Genomic DNA, 15,583 nt, shown 5'->3' on the forward strand with positions numbered 1-15,583 from the left:
CAGCACTGTTTTTCTCTCAAACATAATACCTAACAGACTGATTTGCATATTCTTAGCGGTTTTCTTTTATCTAGTGGCTCTAGGAAAATTCTGTAGCCTGTAGCACATGCTTTCCTGTACTGTTATTATTAAAGCTTATCACTTTTTCACTAGAAACATTTTGCATAGCTTCAATCATATGTTTTTTGCATAAAGTTTTGATATCATTAGTACAAAAGTATCAAAGTACATAAAATAGAACAATTAACTACTTACTAATTCTTCACCTCTAAGCTGCACCCATTAGGGGGTTTACCACGGCAGATCATATTTTTCATATCATATCTTCCTGTCCTCTGCATCCCATCTCTCACCACATCCATAATCCTTCTCTTAGTCCTTCCTATTTCTCTCTTGCCTGGCAACTTTACCCTTGGGATCTTTCTCCCAATATACTTGGCATCTGTCCTCTGCACATGTTCAGACCAATGCAATCTCACCCGTCTGGCTGTCTTCTAAACCTTCCAACCTGAGCTGACCAGGTGATATACCAATTTCTAATCCTGTCCATCCTTGTGACACTCAATGCAAATCCTAACATCTTTTAACATTGCCACTTCCAGCTCTCTCTCATGTCTTTTTGTCAGTGCCACCGTCTTCAACCAAGTCTCACTGCTGTTTTGTAGACCTTCCCTTTTCACTCTTGCTGGTCCCCTTCTTCACCCACTCTACCTTGCCTGCATTCACTTCTTAACCTCCCTTACACACTTCCATTACTCTGTACTGTTGAACCCTGGTATTTAAACTCATCCACATTTACCAACTCTACTCCCTGAATCCTCACCATTCCTCTGTCCTTCCTCTCATTTACACACGTATTCGGTCTTCTTCCTACTGATCTTCATTCCCCTCCTCTCAACAGAGCATATCTCAACCTCTCCAGGATCTCCGCAAATTGCTCCCTACTTTCGTTACAGATAAATGTCTTCAGCATCCATCACAGTCCATGGGGGCTCCTGTCTAGTCTCATCTGTCAACCTGTCCATCACCATTGCAAATAAAGGGCTCAGAGCCGATCCCTAATGTAATCCCACCTCAACCTTAAATACACCTGTAACTCCTACTGCTAATTACTGACTGGTCTAAATGAAATTGTTAGACTTTGCTGATAGGTTATGGGGGAAAAACCAGAAAGTGAGTACTACAGTTTTACTTAAAGCCATGGAACAACCAATAAGTCTGATATGATCTACTCTAACAGATGAAGAAGAAGATTACCAAATTATACAATACCTCAAAGTTATGCAGTTGATTCAGCTTTGAAACTTGGAGCACTGGCTAATTAACTTTAACGTGGATTTGATCAATTGTAGTTGAAAAAAATTCCAGCTGATATTTATTGAGTAAACACATTCAGTTTTTTTGTCCATGTTATGTCCTTTTATATTATGTATTAACAGAAGAATATAAGCAAGCAGAGGCTGCAAGAAATATCACAGTGACTCTCAACATTCGGTCCTCAGGGTCCCCTGTGGCTGCAGATTTATATTTCAATCAGTCAGTTATTGTTACCTTAAATTGATCTGATTGTTTAATTAGCTGACCCATTTTTTCCTTTAATTTTGCACTTAGAAAAGTGTAATAGTATTACACTTATAGGAAGTTAAAACATTTGCATTTCTTCTGTATCTTTAAATTCTTTATTATTTTTCTATGGAGTTTGCTCTTTTAATTATATTTCAATGTGTTATAGCGGGTCCACAGCTCAAGTCAAAAAGGCCACTTTTTAAATAAATAGTTGCAGCACTCACGGCTTAGCGGTGTGGTAGTGTGGCGGGAGCAGGTTCCCGGGTGAATCCGTGATGCGATCGGTCCTTGCTTAAGTGCACAGGTGAGGAGTTGTCCGCATCTGTAATTGATGCTGGGAGCTGCTAATTGCTACACCTGATCCACATCCCCATGATAAATATAAATGAGAGGTGGCCTAGGGGTTTGGGGGGTGATTAGAGAAAAAGACAAATGGAGGTTACAGGAGAAGGCGGCAGCAAGAAGCAGGGAGGAGAAAGCCAGTGCATGATTGAGCGAATGCTCGCTCACTGACAGTGAGCCCTCTTTGGGCGTTTGGCGGCACCTGTAGGCTGATGGTAGTGGTCGCTCCTGCTGAGCGCTTGTTTGGAGCAGGAGTTATCGGGAGAAGGTTGGCATGTTGCAGCGAGTCAGGATTTGGGAACTGAAACCCCCAACCCCAAGACCCCCTCCCCCAGCGTAAGCGCCCTGGTCACTGTGGAGCCCAAGTCACGGTTTGGTGAAACCTACCGGAGAGCCAGGGATCAGAAAGGCGAACAGACCAGCAGTAGAAGGTAGAAAGTGCATAGTTTGGACGGGAGAAGCAGGAGAGTTACCAGTCGAAAGGCACTGGGATGGCTTCCAGCCATTATTTTAACCTTGTTTTTCAAGAATTTTTTCTATCGTGTTTTAACCTCCACCTTTCACTTGTCTTTATTGGATTATTTATTTGACGATTCTTGAAGCACTGCACTATTTATTTGGACACTTTGATTTTTGTTGTTTTTAATAAAAGCACTTTGCAGTTTTGCACCATCCCTTTTGCTTCATTGTTGTGTCTCACTGTCCAGCTCATTGGTGACATTACTGGCGGTGTTGGGTTCGGAACTCCCAGAAGCAAGACGGGAGCATGGAGCGGAACCTGTATCGTCACATGGAGTACAGACAATGTTGAGCAGAGCAGACACCCACGTAAACCACATTGAAAAGAACTACTGTGTCACTCACTTGTGCTTATTAGTAAACCAGAACTTTTATATATTTAAAAAACAAAAAAAAAAAAACACATTAACACATACATTCCTGCTTCGTTTAGTAAAATATAGTATATTCAGTTTGTCATTTCCAAATAAGATGTAAAAAACAAAGAAACTTGGATATAATGGCTTGCTTAAGATTAGGACAAAAACCAGCAGCTACAGGGGGCCCAGAGGACTGAATGTTGAAAACCACAGAGATAAAGTGTGAACGAACCTGTAATTAAGCATACAATTAAAATTATAATCTACATAAATATAGTCAAACCAATTATGACACAGTAGGTGCACTTAGAAAACAGTCTGGGATCAATCATCGCCTTGAATACGGCATTTGCTCTGGTCTTTTAATTCATTAATTATTTCCCTCAGTATTTTGTTATAGCTCCAGAATGTCCCTGCAGCAGGGAGAGGGAAAGGGGCAGGCATCACATCTTATCTAAACTTCTTAATTGCAACTACACCATCACTGCAAATCATCTTCCACGTTTTCCCTGTTCTACTCTGTAATCTGCTAAATTCAAGTAGCCATAAGTCTCAAACTGGAATCACTGTTAAATATCACTTCTTTCTATGCAAAAGTATAATTTTTTACATGCATAATTCTGATCCTTGCTTGCTGGGAAAAAAATCTAACAAACGACAAAAGGTCTCTGTACATCACTACATAAAACAGAATTTGTATTTACAATGTGTATTACACCTTCTCATAAGATGTAATTTTGTTTAAGCACATTCATGTTACTTGGGCGGCCAGTTGTCATTTTCTGGTGAAAACGGTGCAAGTACATTGAAAAAGATTTAAGAAGTCTTGTGCCACATGTGTCCCTTACACAGCAGAAAATACCACAATAGATTTTTTTTCTGAGCGAGAAAGTAACCAGAACTGTATGTGGCAACCTGAAGTAAAAAATATTTTTCCAGCAGCACAGGGTGCAAGGTTAGAAGCACACAAACTGGTTCTTTGCAGGTCTCAATCACACAATCAAGTATAAAAGATTGTGCTGCCTGCAATCCCTTGACAGAAACCTATAAAGCAGCAATTTGACTATAAACATTTACAAAACACAAGAAAACTATCAGAGGCTTCATGCTTGTTTTTGGATTCAGTTATCCATGTAAACATGGATTTTAAAGAAACCAAATTTCTTTAACTGAATTATTCGCCCTAACCTGATTATGTATGCGCCTGTAAACACACTCAATATTATTAATAATTTATTGGCACTACTGCACTAAAAATCAAGTTTCATATTTAAAATACAGCTAATGTTGTGCTTTTATTTTTGATTCTTCCTCTCCAGTTTCATGTGTTAAATACATATTGTTCATAAAATGGACTGCTTTGTTGAATGAAATCCTTTATAAAACACAAAATACATTAACACAAACAACCATAATAACGATCAGCTTGACAGGAATTAGAAATGTATGCTGATAAAACACCTCTAACGGACTGCAAGGTTTAAGGAGATACCCTCACAGAAGCACCAGTGTGTCCTACTTATTTTGTGAAGGGCACAGAAAACTTACTTCCAGATTACTTACTGTGATTGCCCGCTCTTACTTAACAATATTCCATACTCTGCCTCTCTAGTCTGTTTAACTTTCGAGAGTCAACAAGGTGGTCTCTCTTTTAAATTCACATTGATCTTAGTCAGGAGAGTCAATTGTTTACCACAGCAACCCTTTAAATCCACAGAGTTGGCAATGTGTGCCTTGGGCTGAAAACCAAGAACGCAAGGGTTCAATTTTGTCAGAACAAACAGCTTCTAATGACACTGGCGTTCTTAATTACCGCTATAAATGACTTTTTCCAGTATTTACATCTATTGCATCCATGAGTGTACATCATAACAGCTACTTCAGATTACAGGACCTCCAAGTATAAAGAGAAGAGGATCTAAAGTGTGGTTGCATTATAATAAAAATGAAGAACATGCTGAGTGCAGGATGTGTGTATAATGTGATTAAATACCTTCTTACATGGTGTTAATGTACAATTATTCACTGGTTTCAATTTCTGAAATGTCAGAAAAGAGAAAGAACTGACAGCATGTTGCTGTTACCAAGGCCAAGAAAGATAAAGGAAAGCTAAAATAAAGGTATTTTGCCACTAATTAAACAATGGAGAGAATGAGTCTTGTACTATAATGAACAGTTATAAAAACATCCTTTTAAACTCCTAACTGGTCTCTTATGTTGAAAAGATAAAATGCCAGAGCAATCTTTGTTTTGAGTCTTGTCTTTACTGTCATGCTAGTGACATACTAATTTCTGATAAACTGTGCATCTCCTGCGTTTAAGATGAAGGCCTCTTTTACCTTCAGCCTTATAAAAGTAACAGGTTAAAACAGTCCACTGCAGACTTAAATGCTGGTAAATACTATCATTTGCTGTGAGAAATGCAGATGTCTCTTCATATGGTTTGTTGAAGCCCATGATCCATACATACTGGATATTATTTTTTCCAACTACTGGCACATATAGTACATAACTGTGCTTTATTACAATGTACCTTACTTTCTCTGGAATATCAGATTTTCCTGCTATTAGACACACTGGAGGGGGTGTGAGAAATACATCAACTCTTTTAAATATTACAGGCACAAACTTCAACAGTGTCACAACTGTGATATTTACTATTAAACCACACAATACCAGCTACACTGCTAGCCATCGTGTTTAAATTAAATTCCACATGGTGACCTAACTAGGTCAACTTGTTAGAATCACAGCAAATACCATATGCTTCTAATCCAAACTATGCCTCACAGGATGGCCTTCCTTGACTCATACAAAACTATCACGTATATATGAGAAAATTATCAGCATGATTATGAAAGCAGGCTAAATTTTAATTAAGTCCGATCAGCCTAGGTAAAGAATTTTTGTTCAAGCCAAAGAATATCTAAACATGGAGAGAACGGTCTGTGCATTCTGTAGTAGCAGGAGTTAAATATTATAAGTACCTTTAAAGAGATCTCAACTTTAATTAGAATGTGAAGAAAGACTGACCTTGACATATTCTATTCCAAATAACCTTTACCTTTGTTGATCACATTCATACTTCTTTATGTTAATGAACACAGCTATGGACATTCTACAAACCTAAAGTAATCGTTGCCCCAGTGATGCTCACAAGTAACAAGACAATTCGACTTGTGGCACATACTGACCTAAATGAAAAGCAACTTTATGCTTAAAGACACTAGTTCAATCCCACCTGGGGGCAGGGGGGGTTTGGTGAAATGGGGCAACATGGTGGGGGGATATAGATATATATATATATATATATATATATATATATATATATATATATATATACACACATATATATATATATATACACACATATATATATATATATATATATATATATATATATATATATATATATATATATATATATATATATATATATATATATATATATATATATATATATATATATATATTTGTATATATAATCCTTGCCTAACTAGTTCATAATAACATTAAGAGCATGAAGGAATAGACACCTCAAGTGTACAAAGCATTACAGATGGAGTGGGTTCCTGAACAACAGTAATGGCATTGAAGATGAAATACATATAATGTATAAAACTCTTAAGAAATGCCAGTCATACATTATAGAATGTTATAAGTGGTAACACATGGTCAACAGAACAACAACAAATCAAGATCTTTCACTTGCCTTTTATTTGTATATGCACTTTGCTGGGCTTCTGTGCTCCCATCACCACCACTTTCTCGAGCCAGGCTTTTGTTGTGAAGTGGCTGCTGTTGTCAGCATTACTGTATACAAGACAGATGGGGAATTTATCAAAGTCACAAAAACAATTCTATGGAAATGTATTTTTACAACAAATAAAAGGAAGAATCAAAATGATTAAACATGAAGGATTAAATATTTTAATGTACTATTCAGTGAGGACTCCTCAAAGAACTGCATTAACAAAATGTCCAACAAAAGTAGTAAAATATGATGCACAAGATGCGGTGTGTTGCACCACAAATCTGAAATGCTGAATAATTTTGAACCATAGTAAATTGAATGTATATCAGTTTCACACTAACTCAAGTGAATATACCATGAGTATATACTGTACTATATATTATGAATGAACTTATCAAAATTATGCATTTTTTTAATTAAAATTAGCAGTTCTTTTGTCTATGAACAAAAACATTCTGGTGACTGAAAACATATTGTGAAGTAATGCTTCAATAAACCTTAATGTTAGAGCAGTCAAATAAAAAAAAGGAAATTTGATAATTATAATAAAAAGTACATATTCAAAATACCTGACAATAGCTTTAAAATTTTGGATACTATCTTACATGTGTACTCTGTGCGCAGTTAAGTATATTTTTTTTGTTATGAACATTTACTGTTCTCTTCACAGTGCACCTAATTAAGAAAAGTCTTTATGACTTAAGCCCTGTTATTTAAAAGATGTGTGTGAAAACTGCAGCTTACAAATACACATTTTAAAATGTAACATTTAAAAAAATAAATAAAAAAAAAAATTCTAGGCATCAAGTGGCTTAAATCAAACAACAAGTGAAACATGGTCTTTGCATTGACCTTCTACTTGTATTACAAATAAACACAGATATATTGCAACTGCTCAAATATACATAATTATTCATTTCTCTTTGTCTCAGTTGTGCAGCTTTTTATTTAGAGGTCAAAAGAGGCAAACGTTTCTCCCAATATGTATTTTATACAGCAGAGGCATTGTTTACCTGTGTGTGTTTTACAAATGAAATACCTGACTGTGCTAAATATTGCATTTTACAATCTTTAAACTATTTCCTCCTTATTAAAACTTATTTAGCAGACCTTTTCATTCAAAGCAGCCTGTATGTAAAATGACTTTTGAGAGTTCAATAGGGAGCCACTTATTTAACAAACAACAGAACACAAAGTTTTAAAATAAAGTACATTAAGAAAGTGCTAGAGTAGGTTAATACTTTGTAGCAACATTACTTCTGTGCTGTAGGTGGATACATGTGGTCAAGAAATAATACAAGAGATTAAACCAAGTCCAATTTTTTTCCAGCAAACATTTAACAGACATATTTTAGGCACTCTGGGCCACATCAACAGCAGACTCAGGCACTGAATATGTGACACTGCATCTTGGTTAAGGTAGCTAAAAGTAAGAGCATCCAACATTGAAAAGGCTACTTAAAATAGCAATTTTAAAGATGTTACAAAACCAAAAGCAAACCTGATTTTGGTCTTGTCTGTTTCGTAAGATGAACATCTGAGGCGGAACTCTTTGATTCTGTGGTCAGTTAACCATTGCAGGGATGATTTGTGATCCAAATTGATTGCATATACATAATGTCTGGTACATACAGTGATACCTTGAGATACGAGTTTAATTCGTTCAGTGACCAAGCTCGTAAGTCAAAATGCTCATCTCTCAAATCAATTTTCCCCATTAAAATTAATTGAAATTAGATGAATTCGTGCCAGCCCCCAAAAAACCACCCCAATTTTTTGTTAAATGTTTAACATAAGAAAAATGTATTTATAATGAACAAATATTGTATACAAACAAAAGAAAACCTAATACAAAAGAGAATCTAAAGAAATAAACAGAAGTTGGTGAAGCCGATTAGCGTATTGTAATGATTTTTTCTTTCTCTTCACTTTTTCTTAACTTTCTTCACTAGTTTTTTTTCTTTTTTGCCACACCTTCGTCACTTTCATTCACAGGGCGTTTCAACAGAAACCTATCCAAGGAGCTTTGTTTAGTCCTCCCCTTTAGAATGTTTCTGAAATGAGTTAGGCAAGTGTCATTAAATAGTGCCCCTGCATGATCAGTTGCAACTTTTTCAGGGTTTCTTTTCAATAAAGTCTCATTAAATAGCGCCGCTGCACAATCAGTTGTAACTTTTTCAGGGTGTTTCTTTTCGTTAAAGTTCGAAACTTTTTCCCACATTACAAACACTTCCTTTATCTCGCTTTAACAGATAACCTCCTCCGCGATACAGATCTGCTGCAAAACCTATGTATGTTGCCGCGTCTGTAGTTCAGTCAACTCCTCTGTCGTCAGTTCCTCGGAATGTGCGGTGACAAGCTCTTTGATGGCTCGTATTTCAAATTTTATCCCGTATCAAGGGCAAAATATCAACCTAGTGACAGTTTGTATCTCAAAAAACTCATATTCTGGGGCACTCATATCTCAAGGTACCACTGTATCGTGTTGCTTGTTTGTTTAAAATGTGTTCCATGGACATGCTAACATTTCACTGTACTGTGCAAAACACATTTGAAGCTGAATCAAAAGTACAGAGAAAAGGGAAAATTACATGCAGTGATGCTTACAATGTTATTTAAAAATAGGTGCAAATTAAGATCAGAAATAAAGTTCCTGCTTTTTTTAAGGTATAAAATAAACTTAAGTATAATGTCTCCTTAGTATGCCTGTAAACTAATTGCTTCACAGTCACTTTGTAAGTAAATTGAATCATTGTCTAATAGCAAACCTAGGGTTGAACTTAAGTAAAAGCGAAAATGACAGCATAGGAATGAACTTTACAGAGTGAAAGCTGAGCTTTAAGGAAATTCTGAAAAACTAAAAAAAATGCAGCACTATTAAGTCAATGAACGGTTGGTTAATGGTACAGCACTATTAAGTCACTGAACATTTTGACCTGATGTAGGCATTTTGGAGAGGTTTTTGATGCCATATGACATCACCCTCTTTATTATTATAAATAATTAGCATTACTGAAAAATCTATACTTATACAGCATGCAATTTCAACAGTAAGGTCAACAATTTTAATTCAAAACAAAGGGCAGCAGCCTCTGAAAAACTTAAGACACACACAGCAATCTTATTATGGATAGCATAAGCAGTTTTGAAACTTCATAGGGAGTGCTAAAAGGCTACAAAATAGCAAAGCAGTACATAAAACATTTTAGTTCAGTCTGAGACAATCCAATTTCTGCAAAATTATAAATAGCACAGGAAATCTATGAACTTTATTTTAAGATACAGATTACCTTTTACTTTCTACCTGCCACTCACTAGGAATGAGGTCATTGTAGCTAAGCTCTAATTAGCTATTATTATTACTATCATCATCATAGAGCACTTTGGGCTACATTCTTTTATCAAAATGCACTACATAAATGCTGTTTGGATATAAAATGTTTTGGCCTCATCTGTTTTGAATAATGGAGTCTGCTAAATAAACAATTATTTCTGCTCATATTTAGAACATGTCCCTGAGGATGGGAGTGAGTGGAATGGAGTTTGGGGAAAAAGTACCTTGTTCTTGGATGAACTGGGCTTAGAAATTACCACCAATTTTATTTTTTCTGCAGTCAAAATTGAGTACCGACAACCTTACTAATTATCACAGAGCTGTTAAGCAAAGCATAAATAAACATATTTTCTAATCTTTTATATTAAAGATTACCTTGAGGTAAGGATATTATTTATAAAGGTGAATTTTCTGTGAATATATTCCTTTTTGGTTTGGAAGTTAAAACTGTGTCCATCATCTTCATAGAGTTCTCCGTCAGCTGTATTCTGTTAAATAGAATGAGAATGTCTATGACCACTGGCTATCTTGTAGCTTTAAACTCTGTTCTAAAAAACAAAATGCCGATTTCTGTTTTGCATATTTAATGCTAATACTTTTTTTTTTTAATTGGAAATGCCATACAAGATTCATAATGTAAAGCTACAAAAAATCTAAAAAGTTACCAAAAAATTACTAAAGAAATACTTCTTGTGAAATACAAAACTTGCACCATTTACGAAACTAAGTGTACCTTAAACAGTTAAAAAAAAGTGTGCAAGCATAACACTCTATTCTGACCACAATGTTTTCATAACACAGTACATGTGTTTTATGCTTTTAGGTATGGTGTATTTGGGGTTTTGAAGTTGCAGAGAAATGGAAGAAACAGTTGAACATTTCTTTTTCACCCATAAAGTAGTGATCAATTTAACCTACCTGTGAACTCAATGCCACATACAAAGTATATGGATCATTTATCATGCAAGATGATGACCTCCGAACACGATTCTTTCGTGGTATAATGGTGCCACCACGCTGAAAAACTGGTATCTTTTTTTAAAAAAAGAAAAAAAAATTTAATTACTGTTCAACACATTGTTTCAATTTAGGGATCTGTGCACATTAAGAAAATATATTTTTAAAATCATAAATCACTTGAAAAGATCTTAAAAAAAATTACAATACAAAAAACATTTCTGGTTATATTGTATGCAACAGGTCAAATGGGTTAATTAGAAACTATGAATTATGTTTTAAAACAAAAGCTTCATAAACAAGGAAACCATTCAATACATCAGGTTTCCATGGTTAGCTAGTTCACATAACATTCTGGGTAAATTAGTGATTTTTATGCTTGTGTCATGAATGCACTCAATCCCCCTTAGTTTTCACTAGTGTCCTCAGACACCATTTCCAATACCTCTGAGAGGTTTGAAAACCTGGATTAAATCCTCATGTAGCACCATCCATACAAAACTAAAGAGATTTAATTTTCTCGGCCTCTTAGAGCAATACATACCCTTTAGTCCAGGAATGTATTTAACTGTTCTTTTCAGCTTTTAGAGCTACTAATCCTTTTTGTTGCAATATGACCCAAGATGCGTATAGTACTCCAGATGTGATCTCACACATTATAGAGCATTAAATTATATACCAGGGAATGTTATACAATCCGTTTTACAGTATAACCTAACATTTCAACCTTTTAATTGCTATGCCACATTGCCTAGATGCAGAATATGTTGCATAAATTTAAAAACCTTTTCAAAAGTTGCTTCCTGCAGAACAGCATCATCAGCATCCTGGAGAGAAGCTTTTTGTTTTTTTAAGCAATATTCTTTTTGTCTACTTACAGCACTTCTCTACATTAAATTGCATCCACCCCCAACCCAAAAGGTATTGTTTAGATTGTCTAGGTCTTTACCCCTTGTTTTAACTGCCTACTTAAATTTTATTAATGTCATCGGTAAATTTCATGAGTTTACTATTAGAATCTTTGTGATTCACATAAATTCAAAACTGTCCAAAAACAAATCTCTGGGGAACTTGACACATTATAGAATGGGTAACATTGTAAATAGCATTCTTTGTTCCTGGGCTATTAAACAACTTGATGTCCAGTTAAGTAAGTTCTCAAAAGGAAATGGTGTTAAAATTAGTATTTGTTGTGGAACTGCATGAAAGGGTTTTAAAGTAAACCCAGAGTTCTGTCACTGAAGAATACTTGGCTCTTGTTTTAAAATCTGCACACTATGAACTTGATTGCCTCAAGCTGACATGAAATCTATCGACTTCTTTTACAAATATGTTGATAAAATATTTAGTTCATGTTTTTTTGCTATAAAAGCCAAATTATCCAGCATGGCAAATGTCATTTAAAATTTAAACTGAGCTGCAAATATATGATTTATTAATTAGTACCTTTCGGCTCAGAATATGCCAATTTGTATTGGAATCCAACAAGCAGATTTTTAATTTTTTTTATAAAACATATTATGAAATGTATTTACCGAGCTCATGGTGACAGGTATGTACAGCTGCTGGGGGGCAATGTATTTCTGGAAAGAGCGAACATCATACCAAACCTAAGAATAGTTGCACATAAAACAAAAAATTAGCTTTATTAAGTAGAATTTTGCAAAATCAAAGTTAAATATTAAGTAAAAAAGATGACCAGTCCCATTCATAACACAAGATCACATATCCACAAAAAGTACTATTACACACAGATTTGTTTAAACATACAATCTTGTAACAATATTATTAGATTATAACCCAAACTCTTCATTTTTAAAAGCACCAGACACATTGCAAATAATGTTTTGTAAGCTACTTACTATCCACGATAACAGAGATGGCAAAAATATATCAAAATTGCAATGATACTAACCTCTCCTGTGCCTGGGAGATAAGCCGTGACACCCCTTGAGCCTTCTTCGGCCACTGGATGAACTAACAACGCATTACCTGCACAAAAGGGATTAAGTTTTTAAAATTCTGACCGATATTAAAATAATTTCAGCAATGGCTAAGACAGTTTATATTGATAAAATATATTGTTTTTACTATCAATTTAAACTAAGTACAAAAAAAACTTGAATTTCAAAATTGCTTTAGAGTTATTTAGCAATAATACCAAGGACACTGCCAACATACTTATAATAAGAGTTATCAAAAAATCATATTAGGGATTATCAGTCTTCAATTTCCATTCTCTACGACAGAAATTTGCCTTTTCTGTAATGTGATAAATTATATTATGATTCGAGTTGCTTTAAAGTAAGACCCTTTAAAAAGTACATTTTTAAAAGAAAATACTGTACATACCAAGCATAAATTCATTATCAACTGCAAATGTTGTAACATCTGTAGGAAATTCAACCCACAATGGCCTGTATAAAAGAAAAAACAAGTATAGAAACGAGTAAGTATAGGTTTACAGAACATCAGTGATAAAACAGTTTAGGTTAATAATTATTAGAACATCTGAGTTTTCCTTTGTGGAGCATGCTGTTTGCTCCTTATCACTATGTCACTAACTTAAGGCCTGCCAGTTTTAAACTACAGAAGGATACAATCTATAACATGTGTGTACATTTAAAAAATAAATTAAAAGAGAAAAAAAAAGTAGGACTGGGCAATAATACTCCTCAAATATTTTCATCTCCTAAATAATGACAATCATTATTTTAAGTCTAGAGGATACCATGGAAGCAGTTTTGTTTTCCTAATAAACCATTTCACTTGCTTTACAAGTCTTTCATTCAACCTGCTGAAATACTCCCATCACTGAAGCACCAAACAAATTGTGTCTCACCACATGATGTACTAAGGCAGGCTGTTCAAGACCTGTGAATACATGCAGTAAAATGTTTTTACAGAAACAGACAACAGCATATAATCAGATACAGTGACAACTAAAATCCACACACTTTACGTTTAATTCAGTTGTCATTTTTGTGTTTATTGTAAATATCAGATTAGTGTTTTTTTAAATAAACATTGCATATGAGTGATGTAGTTTACCTACATATTGTATTTTAATTGAAAAGTCAATATTCTGGTGTAGAGTACATAAACCATTATTTATTGGATACTGCAATATTTATTAATTATTGCATGCTACAACTTAAAAACAGAAAAATAACCTCTGGTTGGTTTCTTCATTTACCAACGAATATTGATAATTTTACTTCTTATTTTAATGAAATTAAAATTGTAATCGTATGAGCCTTACTTCAATTCAAAGTAGTATTTAATAGTCCCCTACACTCAGTTTTGCAAAAAAATAAGTTTAAGCTTCTATTTCAGTCCACACTGTGACATACAGCCAAAACTGGTTGATAAAAATTCTTCTTAAATTGAAGATCTGCCTCTCCCCCTTACTCATTTGTCAAGAATCCTGCAATTCTCAGAAGGCTTTAGGTTTCCTGTATATAAGTGCTGATATTTCTGGAAGTATTTATTTAACAAATATTATCGAAACAAAAAACAAAACTAATAATACACATGCCTCCATAGGCATTTTTCACATTGTTTTGCTGATGTAAAGCATTGGTCACTTTAGTCTTTATTAAACCTTGAACATTTTTCTCTGTTTCACAGGAAAACGTAATTACATTTTTTTTCTCAGCCATCAGTACAAAGCACATGGGTAAGTAACATTGGTTAGAGTAGTCTTCAAGTTTTTCTTTGTAGAAAGTTTTACCTGGAAAATTTAGAGCTTAAGTAAAATAAAGTTGGTGCTTATGAAGAAGACTATGCTTTCTTCAATTTTGCCATGTTGTACTTGATTAATATTAAAACTGGTTTTCGTATTCTGTTTCCCCTAAAATGTACTTATTCACAGAAATTCATAAACTGCAAAATGTATTACAGAATCTGTTTCATTAGCTTAAATTATTAGATGCTGCACAATGCTTATAAAAACCAGAGTACTTGAAGAAATTAAGGAAAAAAAAAAGTTCTGTCTCAAAGAACAAACTGAAATCCAAGTCACAGCACACACTATAAGGGTTTCAAGTCAAAAGCTTACTCCATGTCATAAGAATAGTTAACATTTTTAGTGCAACTGCTAGAAACTAGGTAACTCCATGTCAAATCAACCGATTTTCCATAAATCCCATGCACTTCAGTCTCAGAAAATTCTGAAAGAATACCAGGTGTATCAATGTTATCCAGGAGACACCATGTAAAATTATTTTGATGTAAGACAAATACTTTCCAAGACACAGCCAATTTTGTGAGGAGAAAGTGGTGTCAAATTTGACATGGATTTATTTTTTCATCAATTTCACTAGTCCATATTTCAAAAACTAAACCACTTAAGCAGGCTCAAATTTTGCATACAGGTACCTTTATAGGTATGTCATACCCCAGAGTCCCTATCATAGGCTTTAGCAGGAACTTGGGGACATGAAGTATCAGGGCCAAGAGTCAGTGGGACAATAAGGGAGGCAGACAACTGATGAAGCAACTAAAAAGGTGCATTAAAGAAAAAAACCCATAAATTATATATAAAAAAAAACAAAAAAACACCCAAACACTGAAATGATGAATTAAGATGAAAAACAAACAAAAAATAATGTTCCAAAAACTGCATTCCATACATGGCACACAACAAAAGCAATGTTCCAAAAGAGAGAGAAAAAAAAAAAAAAAAAAAGGAAGGATCAACCCCTTTTTAATAAGGTCTTCAGTTTAAAAAAACTCCCGAGGGCCCTTTGC

General features: G+C 34.5%; 1 protein-coding gene across 4 annotated transcripts in view; it reads right to left on the reverse strand.

The window, feature by feature from the left end:
- The window catches only part of ganabb (glucosidase II alpha subunit b), a 184,665-nt gene that overhangs the window by 2,839 nt on the left and 166,243 nt on the right, over positions 1–15,583 (reverse strand). For all 4 annotated transcript variants that reach the window (XM_039760750.1, XM_039760748.1, XM_039760753.1 and 1 more), the window contains 6 exons: positions 13,184–13,248; positions 12,747–12,823; positions 12,367–12,441; positions 10,793–10,906; positions 10,250–10,362; positions 6,499–6,599 (listed from right to left, as the gene is read on the reverse strand). In XM_039760750.1, coding sequence (XP_039616684.1) covers positions 6,499–6,599; positions 10,250–10,362; positions 10,793–10,906; positions 12,367–12,441; positions 12,747–12,823; positions 13,184–13,248 — 545 coding nt within the window. The remainder of the gene's footprint in view (positions 1–6,498; positions 6,600–10,249; positions 10,363–10,792; positions 10,907–12,366; positions 12,442–12,746; positions 12,824–13,183; positions 13,249–15,583) is intronic.

The sequence above is a fragment of the Polypterus senegalus genome, chromosome 8, assembly GCF_016835505.1.
Source record: "Polypterus senegalus isolate Bchr_013 chromosome 8, ASM1683550v1, whole genome shotgun sequence".
Taxonomy (NCBI): Eukaryota; Metazoa; Chordata; class Cladistia; order Polypteriformes; family Polypteridae; genus Polypterus; species Polypterus senegalus.